Source organism: Colletotrichum scovillei (assembly GCF_011075155.1).
Source record: "Colletotrichum scovillei strain TJNH1 chromosome Unknown Contig00007, whole genome shotgun sequence".
NCBI classification, from domain to species: domain Eukaryota; kingdom Fungi; phylum Ascomycota; class Sordariomycetes; order Glomerellales; family Glomerellaceae; genus Colletotrichum; species Colletotrichum scovillei.
In genome coordinates, this window is record NW_023336265.1 from 1,065,566 (window position 1) to 1,084,803 (window position 19,238).

General features: G+C 54.2%; 5 protein-coding genes across 5 annotated transcripts; 2 read left to right on the forward strand and 3 right to left on the reverse strand.

The window, feature by feature from the left end:
* The first annotated feature begins 493 nt into the window (after positions 1-493).
* HER10_EVM0005188 (alpha-1,3-mannosyltransferase CMT1) lies at positions 494-2,646 on the forward strand. The gene is made up of 2 exons (XM_035474811.1): positions 494-1,346; positions 1,400-2,646. Exons 1-2 carry the CDS (start codon positions 1,208-1,210, stop codon positions 2,581-2,583), a joined length of 1,323 nt encoding a protein of 440 aa, XP_035331460.1. The 5' UTR covers positions 494-1,207; the 3' UTR covers positions 2,584-2,646.
* Positions 2,647-3,520: 874 nt separating this feature from the next.
* Positions 3,521-5,545, reverse strand: HER10_EVM0011776 (uncharacterized protein). Its single transcript, XM_035481197.1, has 2 exons — positions 4,660-5,545; positions 3,521-4,597 (listed from the first exon to the last, which is right to left on the reverse strand). The coding sequence occupies exons 1-2, from the start codon at positions 4,946-4,948 to the stop codon at positions 4,056-4,058; spliced, it is 831 nt and encodes a 276-aa protein (XP_035331879.1). The 5' UTR covers positions 4,949-5,545; the 3' UTR covers positions 3,521-4,055.
* A 4,000-nt stretch (positions 5,546-9,545) lies between these two features.
* Positions 9,546-11,321, reverse strand: HER10_EVM0007223 (glucose/galactose transporter; the record flags this gene model as incomplete). Its single annotated transcript, XM_035476785.1, has 3 exons — positions 10,932-11,321; positions 9,871-10,875; positions 9,546-9,800 (listed from the first exon to the last, which is right to left on the reverse strand). The coding sequence occupies exons 1-3, from the start codon at positions 11,127-11,129 to the stop codon at positions 9,546-9,548; spliced, it is 1,458 nt and encodes a 485-aa protein (XP_035331581.1). The 5' UTR covers positions 11,130-11,321.
* Positions 11,322-14,654: 3,333 nt separating this feature from the next.
* HER10_EVM0005794 (uncharacterized protein) lies at positions 14,655-17,136 on the reverse strand. Its single transcript, XM_035475398.1, has 3 exons — positions 16,190-17,136; positions 15,251-16,140; positions 14,655-15,194 (listed from the first exon to the last, which is right to left on the reverse strand). Exons 1-3 carry the CDS (start codon positions 16,294-16,296, stop codon positions 14,881-14,883), a joined length of 1,311 nt encoding a protein of 436 aa, XP_035331496.1. The 5' UTR covers positions 16,297-17,136; the 3' UTR covers positions 14,655-14,880.
* A 772-nt stretch (positions 17,137-17,908) lies between these two features.
* On the forward strand, positions 17,909-19,088 carry HER10_EVM0000600 (ribonuclease T2 family protein; the record flags this gene model as incomplete). Its single annotated transcript, XM_035470374.1, has 4 exons — positions 17,909-18,011; positions 18,073-18,155; positions 18,225-18,499; positions 18,578-19,088. The coding sequence occupies 4 exons, from the start codon at positions 17,909-17,911 to the stop codon at positions 19,086-19,088; spliced, it is 972 nt and encodes a 323-aa protein (XP_035331157.1).
* Positions 19,089-19,238: the final 150 nt, after the last annotated feature.

Here is a 19,238-nt window from a genome sequence, read left to right on the forward strand (position 1 = left end):
CATGGAAGGATTCGCATGTGGGCACTTGACAGGTTATTATCAAATTGCAACGACGGGACTGGGTCCGTTCCCTCCTTACCCGCCCTGGCTCGTGGAGATCTTTTCGAGGGTCACATAGTGCGATGTGCATCCGGGTAGGGCGAGCCCAGTCTGAGTTTCCCATTATTGCCTTGGGATGTACCCTTTTGGCTACAGATGCCCCAAGACGGTACAGGTATCCGCAGCTACGTGTGCGGTGTGAGGCGCATCCTGCCAAGTTGACACATACCAGACACAGCCAGGGACACCACTTGGCCCGCCCCAAGGAGGAGCCAGGAGTCTCTCTTCCTTCTTGATTATTAGGTTTCCAGAGTCAAGACTCCGCCTTCTTTCTCTGTGCGTGCGTAAGGTAAGGTACCTCACCTGAAGGGCCAAGGAGTACGTGCTGTCCAACATAAACTAAAGCAGATGCTCCCCCATCCCATCAGCATCAAGACATTCATGTTACTTTTGACCTCCATCTCACCTCTTCTCTCTCCTTACCGCTCGATGCCTTTTGCGTTCCCCCTTTCCCAACCAAGATCCTAGTTGATCCCGACTCTTGGATCGCTGCGCCTCGCATCGCTCGGGCTCCGTCTCTTCTCCTAAACACCTTTTATAACAAAGCTCGGCGGGAACTGCTGGTCTCTCACAGGCTTCAGCTGCATTCGCCAGTCCCGACCATGTGAGCTGCTTGCTCTTGGATCACGACCACACAGAACTCTATAATCCCAACAGTAGTCCTTTCTGTTCTTTGGCCCTCATGCCTTAACCTTTTCTTCTTCCTGCAGGGTCGCCGAGAGTTCCGATCAAGAAACAGAAAGAAACGAACCGTCGGGAGGTTTCGAGTTCGACTCGCCTTCCAGATCGCCTTTGCTTTAAGCTTTCGTCAGTGCTCCTGCCCACCGGGACCTGATATGAACTATTAGCCACCCTCCTCCCACCTCCATCCATTTCTCAGATTACCGATCTTGGCATCTTCTCTTTTACTGCATTAGAGTCATCAACCTGCATATTCGCTCGATCCCATTCTCGTCGGCGCGCGCTCATAGTTCCCTTGGCATCGTTCGCCAAAGCTGCTGTTGCTGCTATATTCGAAGAAGACTCGCATGCCATCGCCGCACGTCAGCCAGTCAAACTTGATTCAGCACATTGCGATTTCGTCAAACGACCACTGTACATACACACAATGATTGCGAACTTTCATAACCCGAGGCGACTTCGGACGCCCTTCATCGCCATCATCGTTTTCATCCTCATTACAGGATTTTTCTTGCTCTTCCACCAACCCCTAGTCCAATATTTCGTAATTCCATGGACAGCAGAACGTAAGTTTAGTCAATGGCCCTTTTGCTACCCTGGTGTGCTAATTTGGGTTCAGAATATGGCGGCAGCTGGATGAACGACTCTTCACCAAACTGGGTCCAACCAGCTCTCTACGAAGGCCGGCCAGACAAGTTTGGCGAAGCAAGTCAGTACGTGCAGGCAATCCTAGACCCTAAGAACGGAGGCTTTCCCATTGTCAACTGCCCAGCGACAAATCTCACTCGCTACGAAGTCCTGCGGCCTACCATGAATATGAACAAGAGGCACTACTTCTTTGCTCTCGACTTGCGACAGGTTAGAGATCTCCTGCCTCAGTTGATAGGAGCTGTTCTGGAAGCGATGAACGTCATTGGGCCGGAGAACTGCGCCCTTTCCATTGTTGAGGGTATCTCCACCGATGGTACATATGAGACGCTCTACCGCCTGAAATCACACCTCGACCAGATGGGAGTTTCCTATCACCTACAGACGAGCAGCATTGATTCCCACAGTGGCGACCGCATCGGCAAGCTCGCCAAGCTGAGGAATCTGGCCTTGGAACCTATGATGGCAGACGCGGATGCCTACGACCCGAAGGCGACGATTATTTTCCTCAACGACGTTGCTGCATGCACCGAGGATATTTTAGAGTTGGCATACCAGAAGCAAACGCAGGGAGCCGATATGACTTGCGCGATGGACTACCACTTCCTCCGATTTGCGCCGCACAATGGAGAACCCTCGTTCTACGATTCGTGGATCTCTCGCGCCATCAACGGCGACACCTTTTTGCCGATCCCCGACAGAACACCCAAGGGAGAACAATGGAGCGACGTGGCGAACATGTTTTGGAACCACCCGTACTCCCAGGATCGATACCTCAGCCGTAAGCCGCTGCAGGTGTTTGCGTGCTGGAACGGAGGCGTTGCGGTGACTGGAGAGCCCTTCCTGAAGAAGCAGATTGACTTCCGGAGGTCATATCAAGGGGAGTGCCATACCGGCGAGCCAACACTGCTGTGCAAGGATTTGTGGAAGTTGGGTCACGGCAAAATCGCCGTCGTGCCGAGCGTCAGCTTGGCATATAATGTGAAAGACGGACGACAAATCAAAGAAGAGAGGGGGTTTGCGTCGGCCTGGACCATTAACGAGAACAATGGAGAGCCACCAAAGATCAATTGGCAAGAGGAGCCGCCAGCGATGGTCAAGTGTATGCCGACGTTCAGGAACCAATTCTGGCGGCCGTGGAATGAAGGTCTGTGAAGAGGCCCAGCTCGAGGCGCTATAGGAAGGGGGTGGTGGAAGAGGTGGAATTTTTCATTGTAGAGAGCATCAACCATGATACCCGGTCGCATAGTGTTTTGGGATAGCAGGCGCTACTATCAACTATCTTTGAACTTTGCATCTCCGTATCCGACGACATCTCTGAATATTGATGTGATAGGTTTCTAAGCATTTTTTTTTTCTATGGTATCTAGAACACGGATGCTCATTTGCGTAGGGTCTAGTCCGAAGTCGTCAAAAGACGGCGGCCCTTTGATCGGAAAGCCACATCGATGGTAGATGTCCCATCGGGTACCCCCTGCGTTGGAACGCCGTTGCATGCTGCATGCGTACCGTCTCTTAGGGTCCCAAAGGCCGAACACAGGCGCCGACCACTCGACGGATCCGGGGGAATGGGGGCGGAGGCGTCTTTGTAAGGTAAGGTAAGGTAGTAGGGAGGGACATATAAGCCGGCACTCCACATTCCCCCGTCATTTCAATTTCCGGGGCCCGGCCGGGTGAAGAATTCAGTCACCACCTTCCGGCTCCGGTACCGAAACTTCGGCCCCGGTCCCTACCAACCCGGCCAGCCGGCGGCGGCGTTACCTCAATCTTCGACCGGCCTCGCTATCAGGGAGCGGCACACCCGGGCTCTGTTTTGCGACGTACCCGATGGTACCGGAACGGGAGATCGAGCGAATACCTCAAACAGCGCCGCAGCCGCAGCCGTCCCCGGCAACGATTCCTACGACCTGAGTCGTCGGCCGGGTCTCTTCCTTCCAACACAGCGCGGTTTGAAAAGGGGGGTTTGGTCATCGAGTTTTGCTCCGTAACCAACGGGCTTTTGGTTACATAGGGCACGGCGTAAATACTCTACGCAGCCACTCTTCAAACTACTACTTATAAGCAAGTCAAGAGATAGAAAGCCAAGCCCGTTGCGTGCAATGTTGTGATGTTATTGTCTTGTCCCAGAAGGATATTAAGGTTTATGATACTTTTTTGGGTCTTTCATCGAGCTCGGGATATTATATGAGGTCTCCCAAGCTCGCCCAAAATGAAAAAAAAGGGGGAATCGTAAGTACAGGGTAAACAGCGCAAAGTAAGGTACGCTGTTCACAAAACACAAAAACAGGATATAAAGCGCTGATCGAATACAAATCTCCAAACCATCCATCTTTTTCTTTCGTCTCTCCAGAAACACCATCGCAAAAAAAACACATCAAAGGTTCATCAAGCCGCTCCGTACATTTCGAGTAGATCAGGGGAATCGTAAGCATCAGCAAAAAGTTCCGGCCAACATTAAACATCCCAACAGAGCACGTGGATCGACTTCCTTCCGCCAGCTGCTTTCGTTTTCATTATACTCGTGACACATGGCACACTGACGCTGGTATTGACAGATGAGATTGCTTGAGGCAGCATATTAGAGTCAATGCCAGGTCAACGCTTCCAAATGGGCCAGTCGTAAAGAATTAGAGCAGCGCAGCGACGAAGGCGGCACCGAGGAGGACCGCCATGCCGGCGGGCCCGTTGCTGCTTCCGGCGTTCTGATTGGGGGCGGATGCCGAGGTGGTCGCCGCCGAGGGGAGGACGGTACTCCTCGCGCTGGAGCGAGTCGATGTCGTGGCCAGGGTGGTGCCGTTGCTGGAGGCGAAGGCTGTGCTGGTACCGGCGCTGGGAACAAAAGTAGATGAGACCTCGGTGGTCACCTCGGTAGTGCTGGGCACTGCAGACGTGGAGGGGGCGAGGGTGGACGAAGGGGCGGGAGTGCTGGAAGTGGTGACGACGACGGAAGACGTGGTGGTAGGCGGCGCCGGCGTTGAGCTGGTGGTCGGGGGAGGGGTGGTCTTGCTGGTGGTGGGAGGAACGGAAGTGCTCGCGACGACGGGTGGGTCAGAGGTGAGGCCGCTAACGCCGTGCTTTGCGGCGCAGTCGGCGAGGTTCATGCCGTTGGGGCAGCAGGTCGTGTCGCTGTTGCTGCCGTGGGTGCAGTAGAAAGATGACAAGCAGGAGTCTGTTGGGACGTGTTAGTATTCATGATGCAGTCTGCAGGTAGTATACGGGACATTAACTCACTTCCGGTGGTGGTTGAGCAGCAAGTCTCGCCGGCGGCCGGGTTGAAGCAGTGGACGGCCTGGTCGGTGGACTTGCACTGCTCATAGCCGGTTCCGCAAGCCTCAGCGCAGGTGTTACCACCCTTGTTGCAGACTTCGTCGGCAGGCTGGTAACCGTCGTCGGCACGGCGCATGAGACCCAAATCTCTTCCGGCGGTGATGCTGCGCTTGAAGATCTTGGTCTGCTGTTGCGCGAAAGCCTGGGCGGCGAAGGCCACGAAGGCCACAGAGGCGAGTGAGCGGATATGCATTGCGATAGCGGATTTGCCGGGGGGTTCAGTGGTGATTGAAAATGATTCGATCGGGTAGTCGGTCGATTGGAGTCTTTTCTCGAAATTTCCGAAGGACAATAGACTCAATGGTGGTTGTGGGTTGGGAGTGAGCGCAAAGTCGACGCGGAACGAGTGAATCGACGACGAACAACGAGAGTATCGACGGAGCGAGAGAGAGAGAGAGAGAGACGAGTACTCTGGACGTGTGATCGTGACGAGGAGGTGTAAAAGAGTGACTGGGCTGGAGGAGCCTGACCTAAAAAGCGAGCGACGATGCAAAGAGCGTTGCGGGAGAAAGACAGAGGCAGAGCGAGGGACGGCGAAAAGACTGGAGATGAAGTGGAGAGAAAGAGTGGGAGAGACTGGGAGTTGAGTCGCGAGACGGGGGGCAGCAAGACATGGGGATGAGTCGGCGACAGGCGAAGGGTGGCACGGGGCAGCCCTGGCCTGGGATTAGGATTGGGAAAGCGTTACTAACACCAACACCAACACTACGGGTGACACTAACAGGTCTGTCAGTCCAACAGATGGACACCTGGACTGGGCGAGAGACAGAGAGAGACGGAGACAGAGATGATGGCTGATGGTTGTTCCCAAGTGCGCTCAGCACCGATTCGGAAGGATCCTCCTTTTAATTTCATTTGCCTGGACAGCAACCACTTGGAGTCGCTTGGCCGACAGGGCCAGCCACGATGACCCCGGCTTGGAGGGGAGCGCGCTTCCATTCGGATCAGAGGCTTTCCAGAGCAGCCAGTGGTCGGCGGTCGCTTGCTTGGTCGGTGAACAGACCGTTGCCTGGGGGTGTCGATGCTAGCCAGCATCGGCAGCCCCCAATGGATCATGTTGGGCGAAGAGTGGACGAGGTTATGGTGGACTGGTGGTGTAGCGGCTTGCCATTGTTCGTTCCCACCAGGTTGACTCCTGCTCCTGTTTGGAAGTGTTTGGAGAGGGTGGCACTGGCCCTCGTGCGGCGTCTCAAGTGGACGGCAATGAGAAGAAAAAGGGGATGAGCTGGTGGTCGTTTATGCGCCCAAAGTATTTCGTACTTTTAGTTTCTTCTCTCTCTCAGCGCAAACTTGGTGACACGGCAATATTCTCACGACCTCAGCCCAGCCTCGCTGACCGCCACTGTCAAGTGTCAACAGCAACAACAACAACAACAAGTCCGTCCACTCGTACGAATACAGACTCCAGTTGCAGCGGTCCCTCTCCGATGCCTCCACGATTCCACCGAGCGAGGGTGCCGGGGGCCCTGGAAAGTGGGAGAGGAGGCCCTGGAGCCTTTGAGAAAGAAACGGGCAAACGTGACCGCCCCCAGAAGTAGAGAAGCAGCAGGGAGGCTTGTCGCGTCGACGGGGGGCATTTAGAGGGGCAAGGTCAGACACTGGCAGGGAGAGACAATCCAGTTCCAGTACCCAGAAAAAGAGAGAGAGAAACGACAAAAGTCGCGATGAGACCAGAAGGGGAAAGACCAACGGCTGGAAATCTGCGCCTGGGAAATGAGACAGGTGGCGCGCGCCAGCCAATCTTTCTTTTCAGGAGATTTCCAACGTGCGCCTTCCTCACCTTAGAGTCGCACAGGTTTTTTCTTCCTGCCAATTGCGTTGACCCATTCCTTTTTAGGTGGATCCCCACGGCTGCCCCTGTTCGTCCAGTCCCGAAAAAGCTAGTGCCACCATCGGGTACCTTGCAGCGGCCAACCCAGACGTGCATCATCCGCCAATCGTCTGGATGAGATTCTCTTAGTCACCCCAGCCATTGTCCCACTCACGTGCACTATCCCACTCTCCAGTACAATCGGCTGCGAACCTCTCTGTCTCTGTCTCTGTCTCTGTCGTATCTCTGTGCCTCTAAGAAGGGCGACAAGGCCCTCCTTCCTTTTTCTCGTCTTTCTCGGCCCCCCACCAGCTCGGCCATCTGACGAACCATCGGACGCCGTTTCAGGTGGCGTCCCGGTGCTGATTCGCCCGTTCGCCTAGGTCAACTCTTTTTCTCAACAAGCATCACTTTTAAACATACTTGTAGGTACTTCCTTAGCCGCGGCAAAGAGCGTAATCGAGAATGTACATCGTGTACGGATACAATGGGCAATGGGCAAATGAGAAGATGGCTCTATGCACCTAGGGATCTGGAAATTGCAACATGACGTTGCCTTTGCCAGGTTTCCCCATCCTTGGATCCCCCCCAAAGTCCAACCCAATCCCTTTTTTGCAATTCACTCTCCCTTAAGGGAAAGCGCCGCCGATTATCATCACGTCCAATTTCGTCGTCGTCCAGAAACGGTCATTCTAATGTGCCAATGGACCACGAGTTCACGATCCGTGGCACATTATCCCAAGAGTCCAGAGCACCAACGATCACGGAAGCAATACCCCGTACACCACCACAACCAGGATTTAGCACGGTCGATAGCCGCCGGATGGCCTCGAGTCCGGCTCAAACCCAAAACTGTGGCCGGCCTTTTTCGATTCTGTTGCTGGCCTACTAAGGTAACGCGACGTGAGATGCCTGACGACGCTAAGCTCCAGCGTCTCGTCGTGTTTCCAAATTATCGGATTATCTCGGTATTTCTGGGCTGCGTATCCGCCCATATCTAAGGTAGAGCGCGGAAACAAAAAAGGCGAGAAACATGTTGTAGCAGATGGTCCTTTTCCAGACACATTTTCCTTGCTATCCTATCTGTTTGGTCAACCACCTTGTCACGCTCAAGACTCACCTGAATCCCAAGGACGAAGCGTTTCTCGAGAAAAAGGGTCCAGAAAGGGTTCAGCGCGAATTTGACTCGAACTCAATCGAACTTTGGACGATGGTGCTATCGGATTTGTTCGAACAGACGTACGCCGTAGCCTATCTTTGGTAGGTCGGAAAAGCTTTGACTGTGTCATTGGCTGTGCGCATTATTGGCATATCGCTGTTGATGCTGCTGCAACGAGACATGCTGAAGCTTGGGTGGCTGCTTTCGATGCGAGAACTCTTGGCGCTGTCGGCTGTATTCGGGCAAACGAACGGGAAAGGATAGGGGTTTATATCCGTAGCCGAGGCGATCCTGAGCCGTCGATCGGCCTGATATCTTTCGAGAGGCGAGTGCTTCATTGCAAACTTTGGTCGCTGAAGCTCCGCAGAACCTTGATATCGCCGGTGTATTATGACTGTGTCTTTGCGTCGTTTTTCTTTTCTCTTTTTTGCCATTGTGATCCAAATTCCCGAGCTCGCATGGCCTAAAGATATTCTTGCCATTGAAGCTATTCGCGACTAGCATGACTACGCTTCCAGCGCCAAGATACTTCTTGTGAGGTACTCAAGTCTGAGGCTCTGCTAGCAGCCAGCTCACTTACACCACACGAAGGAAGCATCTCAAGTTGATACTTCACAGGTACCTATCCTGTTCTATTCTGATGCTTTCGGTGGCGGACTTAATGTGTTCCGTAGCATCGGCATACTCTTGACCTCACATATCAAGGCCGGTCTGGAATTGAAGGCTGGAGGCAATAAGTCGTGTGAGGAGGGACTCACATGGCATGTAAAGTGTCACACAGAGAAGAGCAACCGAAGTACATACAGGTGACTTGATCGCTTGAACGGCAAGGGATTAATCCTTCGCTTTGGTCAACAAAACAGTCATCTAACCACAATGAACCAAGCAACGGAAGGAGCAGGACCTCGGGCTACTTCACGATGCTAGAATACTCACTCTACCTATCATCCGACCCACACAAAGTATGGCATATGGTGGCATATCATACGTAGGTGATGCAACTTCTACTATCGTGGCTTGTACTATCGCGGGGGGGAAAAGAGAAAAACCAAAAATCAAAAGAGTTCACCCCGGTGCTGAACTGGGGGCTACATCTCTGGTGCTCAAGCTGGGACTCGAACCTCGAACCCGGTGTAGGCTAAGCCAGTTGAACAGGCTCGCCCTTAACCATCCCGCCAAACGGCAGTTTTGACCTGACCTCGCAAGCCTGCTGAGGCGCCTGCTGCCGTTGGTGACGGGAATGGACTTGAGGGGGGGTATATAGGCTTCCTTCCTCAGGGTTTGCCATTCATCTGAAGGTTGAGGCCCATCAAGGTACTCAGCCTACAGTGCCCTTAGGGCGACGAGGAATCCGTGATGAATATCGACCAGATTCTCACCGGTATACTTTGGGAAGCAGGGGGCCGAGGAGACACTGCCATAGTAGACTGCCTACTTTACTTCCAAACCATGATTCATGGCGTGGACACATGGTTAAGCTGAGTTTTCTCATGTATCTTGGGAATATTTTTGAGAAGACTATCCGTGTCTACTGAGCTTCAGACTGATATCTGGTTAACTGATCCCGATTCCCCACATCCTCATTTAAAAAAACATGTCGCAAAGCAGAAAAGCGCGGTATTCACCGATATCGAAAGAGACAGCAAAGTGAAAGTAGGAGAAACTTTAATTAAAGGTACGGGTATATACAAGTTCTCTTCTATCCGTCGTGACCGATGTGTTTGTTTATTATCTACACCAAATTCGTTTCATTCATTTCATCCCAGGTGGTAATGATTTAGAGGATGGGGTGGGTATCGAGAGGAGAGGAGAAGAAGGCCTTTATGACTCCAAGTGCTTGGAGGCGGCCTTGTCGCCGAAGGCGTCGTCTCTGGCCGGGTCGCCAATGACGCCGTGCTCGTCCGTGTTTCCAATCTTTGAGGCGCTGAAGCTGTCGAGGTCCTTCTTCCAGACGGTGTTGAGGAAGATGGGGTAGGCGAGGGAGACGACGAAGCCGGCGAGGGGCACGACCATGGAGATGTGGTATCCCTTGGTGTCGGCGACGAGACCAGTGAGACTGGGGAAGAGGGCACCACCCTATGAAAGGAATTAGCAACAATGTCTCGGGAGGAGTACAGAAACTTGTGGGTGATGAGAGAAAACTTACACAAACGGACGCGACGATCCAGGAGCTACCGCGCTTGGTGTGTCTGCCGAGACCGCGGATGGCGGTGGTGAAGATGGTGGGGAAGATGCACGACTCGAAGAAGAGCACGAGGGAGAGCATGGCGATGCCGCCCTCGCCCTTGATGCCGATGGCCAAGGCGATGAAGATCATGATACCGGTCATGAAGACCATGAGGACGAGACGGGGCTTGATGACCATCATGAGTCCGGCGGCGGCGAAACGACCGATAGCAAACAGGCCCTGGCCGATGGCGTAGCGGTCGCTGGCCTCGGAGTGGGTCAGGCCGGCGGACTCGACGGCGTAGGAGATGAACTGGGAGGCGACGGCGACCTGGGCGCCGACGTAGCAGAACTGGGCGGCGACGCCGAAGAAGAGGCGGTACTGCTTGCGGAGGGGCTTGTCGTCGTGGCCCTCCTCGCCGGCGACCATCTCGGCCTGGAGGGCCATGTCGCTGTCGGTGATCTCGGGGAGCGGGACGACGAAGAAGACGACGGCGAGGAGGAAGACGAAGGCGGCGATGCCGAGGTAGGTCCACTGCACCTTGGACAGGTCGTTGGGCTCGGTGTGGGAGAAGAAGACGCGGGCGGCGAGGAGCGGGGCGATGACGGAGCCGACGGCCTGGAAGGACTGGGAGAGCTCGAGGCGGAACTCGGAGAGGCGGGGCGGGCCGCAGGTGGCGATGAAGGGGTTGGCCGAGGTCTCGAGGGTGGAGAGGCCGGAGCCGACGATGAAGAGGGAGCCGCAGAAGCCGGGGAAGGAGCGGTAGACGGCGGAGGGCCAGAACATGAGGGCGCCGACGCCGTAGATGCAGAGGCCGGTGATGAAGGTCCAGCGGTAGCCGAACTTGCGGACGATCCAGCCGGAGTAGGTCAGGGGGCCGATGAAGTAGGCGCCGAAGTAGGCGCCCTGGAGACCGCCGGCCTTTGCGGCGGTGATGTTGAGGGCGATTTGGAACTTTGAGTTGAGGACGTCGAGGAGGCCGTACTGGACATGGGATTGTCAGTATGTTGGATATTTGACGTCAGAGGACTATGACTTACAGCGAAACCCCAGAGGAAGAAGAGGACGGTGACCAAGGTAATGGGCACGATGGACTGCTTGACGGTCAGGGCCGACGCGCCGGTCAAGCCCTTGTTGGAGACGTTCTTGCGGTGCTGTTGCGCCGTCGCCTCGGCCGTGCTGGGCCGGCGCTGCTCGAGGACCTCATTGACGTCTGGCTCCTGTCTCTTGCCGAACATTGTGGAGGATGTGGTGAGCGGAGTCGGGAAGTGTTGGACGGTTGTTGGTAGAGTGGGAGGAGGAAGAAAGAAAGAAAGAAGAGGGAGATGAGATGATATATAGATGAGACGAGATTGCACTCAGAAAACCCCCGCTAGAATCGCGAGTGTATATGTTTGAGAGTGAGAAGAGTCAGATGCTTTACTGCTCAGGAAGTTCCCTGTCGCCTGATGGAGAAATTCTTCTTCCTTCATCTCGGTGCGGCTTGTCGCATTCATATATACTCATGAAATCCCCGGCCGGGGGTGTGTGAGTGTGAGAGTGAGCCCCTCCCCCCAGACCCAAGGGCCCATGGGGTTACGACGCGACCACGATGATGCGGAGAACTAGCCGAAGCTAGAGAGAATATGGGAAACCTCCAACTCGGCGAAACCGTCGTGCCCATCATCCACGCCACTTGGCCGGGGGGACACCATAGGCCGTAGACTGAGCGACTAGGCCTGGCTGGATCCGACGTCGTGGTTAAGGTGGAGTTTTTCCTGGTCCGAACTAGTCGCATACCACTCTGACCTCGACTCTCTTTTCGCCCTTGGGGCCTACTACGGAATGTTCCCAACGTTGGCACGTTTTCCCATGCGCACTACTGAACAACCCAAGTCTACGTACTGTACTCTGTATATTGCAGACAACCTTCGCGGCATGCGAGAAGGGGGGTGAGATCCACACCACCCCGACGGCAGAGATCTCGCTCAAACACCAGAACAAGCTTCATCGATCAACTCGGTAGTCTCTGTGCTTAGCAGAAAGCCACTGCCATCGAATGTGTGGCCGGGGCTAGGTAGCTAAAGCAAGTGATGCGCTGATCAACACAGCTAACCTTCGGAGCGCACGAACCCTCGAGTGCTCCAGCCTTCCTTGGAGACAAACTGACAACCTGCAAGCTCTTTAGTCGTCTTCTTGACGGCCTTCTAGATGCGAGACCACGATGTTGATCACCCGGGGCAGGCACACGGTAGCGGTAGCGGTAGTGGAAGTGGTAGCGAACTGAGGCAAAAGAGGAAAGAGCCCGCAACTCTCTCTCAGGCCCAAGCAGTCCCAGCTTCGCGCTTCTTTCCGGGCTTCGTACCCACGGCTTTGTGGTACCCCGGCACTTGAGGCATAGCTTTTTCTGTTCAAGCTGCAAATGTATTTCCAATAGCAACGCGGCAAGACAGCCGCCAACATGCCTTATCTCAGCCTGGGCAGCAGCAGCAGCCAAGCACGCGAAAGAATGGGAAACCGGCCAGGGGGGGGTGGCAGGGAGCTAAAGATAAAAAGGCCGAGAGACGCCGCAGAAGCTTGACAGAAGAAGCGTCGCGGGAGGTGGGCGGGCACGGCGGCCCACGCCGCTAGTTCGAATCCCCATGGGCCAAGAGGTCGAGAGGTTGAAAGGTTCCAGCTTTTTTGCCCGCAGAGGGAAGATGTCCACAGCAAGTTTGGGGTTTGGGGTAAAAGAGTGGGCGCTGCGTGCGGGGGAAGCACCCAAAAAACATAAGCTCGCGTGGAGACGAGACATTCTCCGCGCGCGGTCAGAGAGTTACCCAGTGGAGGGGCGGGTACTCTGTACCGCAAATTCAGCGAGTATATCGACGGTTCCAACTGTTGACGCGGGGACTGGGGGAGGGTTGGGGGACGCGCGGGGGGGACGATTGGCTCGCCCTGTCCGGATCTAGCATGGCGCTACGGGTACTATCTCGCAAAAAAAGAAGAAGAGACGGTCTAGTCTACTTCACAGTAGTCTCTGGAATTATTGGGTTGCTCTGTGAGTGGGTTTTCGGTTCGGTGGTTGTAGGTTAACGGGCATGTATCATGTATCATGTATGACTGTTGAGGCTTTTTTCCCTTTGGTGTTTTTATTTCGCTTGCGGTGTGATGATGGCGTTATTGATGAAAAACTTATTGAGGGTAATACGGTTACACACGAAATGTTTATGAAAGCGTTGGGAATGAGCAGCAGAGACTCGGCCGAATCCTATACGCCGCACCTCTACTGTGAAGGCAATGAGGCTTTAACAGGGCTCCCACCGGACATCTCTCCGAAGGATCGTGCCATGTTGTGTGCGTATCACATCAGACAGCCTGCAATATGTCTGTATTTCTCTCTGTAACACCGAGTTGTGAGGATTCTCTATCAAACAACCTCTCTTGGCAGATGGGGACCGCTCCACCAAACAGTCCTCCCATGTGAGAATACCAAGAAACAACGAGAAAAAAAAACCTCAATGGTGCCATTGCATCATGTGATAAGATCATGGCCCTCGAAATTGGCCCTCCCCGCTGAAGAGACATTTGGGTCATGCGGGGGATGATGGGACTCTTCTTGCTTCACGTCTGTCGATCCTGGGGTTTTAGGAGCTCCAGTATTCCCAATTCTCCAGACTCCTCCTCCAGACTGCAGAAGGCGACGACGCAGAAACCTGGAGTCTGGAGTCTGGAGAACACAAAAAAAAGGGGACAAAAAAAAAGTGGCGAGGTGGGAACTGGGGTAAAACCGTAGACCGCAATCAAATGGCCTAGACTCTGCAGTCCCTCACTAAAACCTGAAGAGCCCCATCAAAAAAACCCCAACCCAAATAAATGATTTGGATTCCTTGACTCGACTCGCGCACACCTACCTACCCAACCCACCAGACTACCTTTCCACAAACTCACAGAAGAAACAGAGACCGAGACTAGCTGCCACCTGACGTAGAGGTAACGCCGAGACTAACGTCCCCTTCCCCACGCGAATCCAGGTGCCGGCGCCGTGGATATTCGGTCCGATGCATCAGGCGGGCTAAGACGTACTTAAAGGGTACAAAATAGTAGTAGCAGCTGAGGCAGCTAATGCGAGGTCTGGTTCGCCCGCTGCCCTGCCCAGCCCAGCCTGCCGGTAATGGTATGCAACAATAGCGTACGATGTTTCTCTCGCAAGAGCCTCAGCCGCGCCGGCGGGAGGGAGAGACGCCAGACGCCTCCTTTTTTTTAATCTTCGGGGGAACTACAAAAAATACCTCATGGATGGATGGGACCAGAAAGTGTATTGAATCAACGATTCGGATGGAATGAGTAATGGACTCTGGGACTGCCACTATTGCAAGCCCAAACGTTTTGTTGGGATCTAAATCAGAATAATTCCCTCGATTATCAGTGCCCAACTTTCATGACACCATCAGGGACACACCATATGGGAGAACGATATACCTTTTTTCGTTACAGACTACTTTGACAAGTGGACAAAGTGGACAGATCTGGCCAAACGACACGAACCGCGACATGGGCGGCTGGCGATGAAAATAAAGTGGCAGCAAGGTTCACCTCGCAATCGACAGAGTGTAGTGGAGACGTGAACATTGCTGCCACGTTGGCACGTGGACACATGAGATTGAACAGGGCGGCAAGCTTCCAGCTTTGCATCAGTCATGTCGCTAGTGTGTCTTTCTACCTCAGGTTGCGTACGAATACATGTGATATGGCATAGCTAGGTCTGTCTGTCTTGCGCTGCTCGAGGCCGGTCTGGGTATTATCCTCCTCGAAACCAATTCCACTCCTCCTCCCCAATTCCTTGCACCTTGCTCCTAACGATACACACTATATAGCACGTTCTTATCGCGCTCCCCCATTAAAATTAACCTCAGCAGCGCGTTCCAAGAAAACCACCGTCCGTCTTCTCGTGAAATATTATACACGCAAACCCCCAATCCATATCATAAAAAGTACCACCGGCTGGAGAATCATGTTGACGAGAACAGTCTAGTCGACCGGCTCGCGCAGCATTTTGGAGATGTTCTTGTGCATTTGGGCATACTTGTCCTCAAATGTTCGCTGGAACTTCTCACATGCCGCCCACATGGGATCGCCCTTTTTCCAGTACGTGTAGCAGTTTTCGAAAATCTGGCGCACGTCGGCCGCAAACTCGTCTTCTGTCTGGTACTGGTGTTGCGACATCTTGAGCTTGACTGTGTTTAGGTCCATTGGTTTCTTCACCTTCTCAAAGTAATCGGGTACACCATCCTCGGCAGGATCGACAGGTTCCTTGAATGGCCCAACCAGTCTCGTCCAAAAACCTGTAAGAGGTCAGCTTGTGTGACTACATGTAAGGGTTCGCCAAGACATGACATACCAGGTCCCGATAGCATTCTATCAAGAAGATCGGAACAGAACTCGACCTTTTGAGAGGTCGTGATTTCGCCACTTGGCCCCGTAACAATGCTGCGTCGTTTTTGGACGACGGGCTTTTGACGAGGTGCCGATGCTGCCGCCGCTACAGCCGCCGCCTTGCGGACCGGGGGAGGTGGCGCGCGGGAAAACGCCTTGTCTCTATTCTGGGACGCCGGTAACGGCGCAGAGGCCCGCCTGTTCTTCTTGGACATGTGTTCTTGTTCCTCTTCACTGTCCTCCTCCAGATAGTGCACACTTTTTCTAGGGGTGGGCTCGGCGGACGCAGTGTCGGCTGCTGCAGGGGGCGTAGGCAGGTTCTCGAGTGAACTCATGGTCACGACCAGCTCGCTCAGAACCTCCTGAGGGAGAGACTTGGCAAACTCGGCCTTCTTGTCGGATGAGCGCATATACTCTGCCGCCCACGAGAGGAGGAGCTTCCGAATAGTTGAGCCCTCAGGGGTGTCCTTCCAAACCTGGACAAGAAGGGGAGTGGCGGGGATATTCTGAGTGAGACGTCTGCACTCTTTCATTGCGTCAAGACTCGTATCGCAGAGACCATCGATACCCAGTTCGTGACCCAACTTCCACACACCAACAAGTGCCTCATAGGACGGGAACGACCCTGCATCCTCTGAGACTACTCCAGTGAAGAGAAACAGCTGAGCCAAGCCGAAGACCTCCGGTGTGTACTGTGGGAGCTTCACCACATTCTCGATGGCCTCGGAGGCCGCGTTCTGTTCTTTGAAGTAATCATGGTAGTATTTTGATTTGGCACACAAGAAGTCTCTCTGAAGGCCAAACGGCTTCTGTTCGGTTCCGACGAGGACGATGGCGAACGTTGAGTGCGGCTGACTAGGAGTTGTTAGATCAATGTGCTTGTGACACCAATGCCATTACCTACAGCCATGAGAACGGCATCTCCTGCTCCTCCGTGGGCTCTTGCTTGGCCTCCGGAGTGGCAACCTCGGGGATGCCATTCGAAGCGGCGACCGGCGCATCGGTTGACATCCTGGCCTGTACGGTGATGTGGATCGACCTAGATGGTGTTAGTCGAGCTGAAGAAAAAACTCCGATTCGTGACAGCCACTCAAGAATGTCATCAAGCAAGGGTGCATTAAAGGAAACGGGGAGATGAGTGACCAGGTGATGAGAGGGAGACTGTTTATAACGATGTCGTCGTTCACAGAAGTGAATCGTCGGCATGAGAGTGAGGTCGTGTGAGTGAATCACAGCATGAGCCAAGCTGTGGTGCCTGTCTGATGCCAATCGGGGTGTATTCAGACGCAGACACGCGGGATAGAAAGTTTCTCGTTTACAGGAACGTGAGGGATAAAGATAACTTACAATGGTGTTCAGCTGTCGGCGGATATGATGAGATACAATGCGGAGCTTAATGAACGAGGTAGCTGACGAGGAACAGGTGGTCGAATCGTGGTCTTACAATCGCGGGCAATGGCGACGGAAAAGTGAGTTGAATACAACGCAGACAATGGGAGAAGATGTGCGACAATGAGATGGTGTGTTTGATGGCATCCAGAGGATGAAGAGGAAGCGTGTAGTTGAAAATTTGCTCCCTGGGACGTTATTGCCAGACAGACTCAACCTTGAGAATGAAGCGGGAAGGTGTGAAACGACAGCACCTGCTGTGGCTCCCCGTGACTGTGGGTGGCCTGTGCGGGAGCTTCCTCAGGCCCATTGTGCACGTGTTCCCCGGCGCCCTGGTCCTGCCAAAATTGAGGACCTGGAAAGACCAGCTTACGCCACAGTTGCCGTCACGGTGCACCGCCACTTACCGCGAAGACAAGACTCAGGCAACACAGGGTAAGGTAGGGATGTTTCCATCTCAAGGTTTCTGTAAAGCCAAGAAGGTTCTTCATCACCTCCTGCTAGTTGCTGTCATCGAATCATCAAGGATCTTCACAGCCCTCCGCTCTTGCCCCGGCCCCATAGCCATGGCTAAGCGAGGTCGACCGTCCGTCAGGACCTGAAGGGAAAGTGCGAGTGCATCCCGTCACGTCCCAGGAACTCGGCTTCGCAGTTCAAGGTTGACGGGCAGGAAGCAGACAGGCATGTGTTGGACTTTATCAATCTCCTTATCCTCGGAGCTCGCCGTAGTCAACGGCCACACTTCCCAAAAAAGTTGCCATCGCGGACGATTCCCCTTGCTAAACAGACAGACACACCGCGACAGTCAACACACGCCTTGTCGAATCGCATTGGCGCTACTGCAAACCACTCTCCCGATTATCGCCCCGCGCTCCAATTGACCTCTCACGTCCCGTATCTCGAGCAGGTGGGAGTGCTACCCCCCACAAATGGGCCCCAGTCCGTCGACGGCAACGACGGCTGACAAGACCTGACAAGCACTTTTAACTGTTGGCCAGCTTCCTTTTCAAGTCAAGAGCATTGCCAACATCGCTTCCCGTGTGGAGATTGGAACCTTTTTTTTTTCCCACCATGCTGCCCCAGCTGGAAAGATAGATAGAGAGGAGACTGTAAATATAAAGTGTCGCGAAGCTGCGCAAGTTGGTCACAACCATTGTTTGTGTCGTTGTCCCTCCCTGTTTCCGGTCTTCGCCAATTTTTGTGAGAGAGAATTGTAATCTACAAACTCGAAAACATGTCTCGAACAATTGGACTCCTTGCGGTCGCTGGCCTGTTGCGCACGGCCGCTGCCGGCCTTTACCCGGGACTGACCACCGCCAACCACACCTGCGCTCTCGGTAAGACCTCGGTGAGCCATTGAGGACCTTAGGACATCAACTGACGCCTCACGCCTCACAGTCGAACCCATTCTGTCTTGCTCTTGCGGCGCAAACCCCGACAAGGTCGACACTTGCTGCGTTGAGACGTACGGAGGCTTGGTGGTATGAATGAATTCTGTCTATCTTAAATATATTGGTGAATTAACTGAGAAATTTTGTGGTGGACAATAGCTCGCGACGCAGTTTTGGAACACCCACACCGGTCTTGAAGCCGAGGGCCAAAAGCTGCCCGCCGACGCGTGGGGCATCCACGGCCTGTGGCCCGACTTCTGCAACGGCTCGTACACCCAGTACTGCGATCTCAGCCGTCAGTACGACCCGGCCCCTTCGCCCAACACCACCACCGGAAAGGCGGACGGCACCCCGGTCCCCGCCTGGACCGGCGTCTCCCTGGATGAGTTTGTCAAGCCCTTTGAGAGGTTTGATCTTCTCGAGTACATGAAGAAGTAGGTGCCCTCGTTCACGAACAAAACCCTCGCCCATTCAGAGAGAAACGTAATCTTAAAAAACTCACCGTATTTTAGGTTCTGGATCGCCCAGTACACCCCCAACTGGGTCCTCTGGGCCCACGAGTTCTCCAAGCACGCAACCTGCTTCAGCACCTTTGACGTGGAATGCTACGGCCCCAAGTACCAAGAACACGAAGAGGTCGTCGACTTCCTCGAGACCGCCGTCCACTACTACCAAGAAACCCCGACCTGGAAGTGGCTCGCCGCCAAGGACATCCGCCCCTCCAACAGCACCGCCTACTCCCTCTCGGACCTCCAGGCCGCCCTCAAGGAGGGCCACGGCGCCGTCCCTTACCTGGGCTGCTACGGACCCCGGTACAACGCCACCGAGGCCGGCAAGGGCTCGCTCGACAACGGGTACACACAGCTCACCGAGGCCTGGTACTACTTCCACGTCCACGGCAAGCCCCAGCGCGGGGACGCCGTGCCCGTCGCGGCTGACGCTAATGGCGGGCGCGTGACGAACTGCGCGACCACGCCTGGTGCTGTTTGGTACTACGAGCGCTCTGAGGGTTCGGTCCAGTAGGAGGATCGCGTGGTGTTGAGCATGTAAAAAGCATATAAGCATACAAGTATACTAGTAATCAGTAATTCCTGCTGCGCTATGATTGTTCAGCTTTAATGCGTGATGATACTAGACGAAAATGTCTCGTGATACGACTGTGGAGGGCCGATT

Excerpts from the sequence above, each read along its gene's own strand:
- HER10_EVM0005188 (XM_035474811.1), top strand. The coding sequence starts at position 1,208 with ATGATTGCGAACTTTCATAACCCGAGGCGACTTCGGACGCCCTTCATC. Across the intron at positions 1,347-1,399 it reads AATTCCATGGACAGCAGAAC|AATATGGCGGCAGCTGGATG; the intron begins GTAAGTTTAGTC and ends ATTTGGGTTCAG.
- HER10_EVM0005794 (XM_035475398.1), bottom strand. The coding sequence starts at position 16,296 with ATGTCAACCGATGCGCCGGTCGCCGCTTCGAATGGCATCCCCGAGGTT. Across the intron at positions 16,141-16,189 it reads GAGATGCCGTTCTCATGGCT|TCAGCCGCACTCAACGTTCG; the intron begins GTAGGTAATGGC and ends AACAACTCCTAG. Across the intron at positions 15,195-15,250 it reads TAGAATGCTATCGGGACCTG|GTTTTTGGACGAGACTGGTT; the intron begins GTATGTCATGTC and ends GACCTCTTACAG.
- HER10_EVM0011776 (XM_035481197.1), bottom strand. The coding sequence starts at position 4,948 with ATGCATATCCGCTCACTCGCCTCTGTGGCCTTCGTGGCCTTCGCCGCC. Across the intron at positions 4,598-4,659 it reads CTGCTCAACCACCACCGGAA|ACTCCTGCTTGTCATCTTTC; the intron begins GTGAGTTAATGT and ends ACGTCCCAACAG.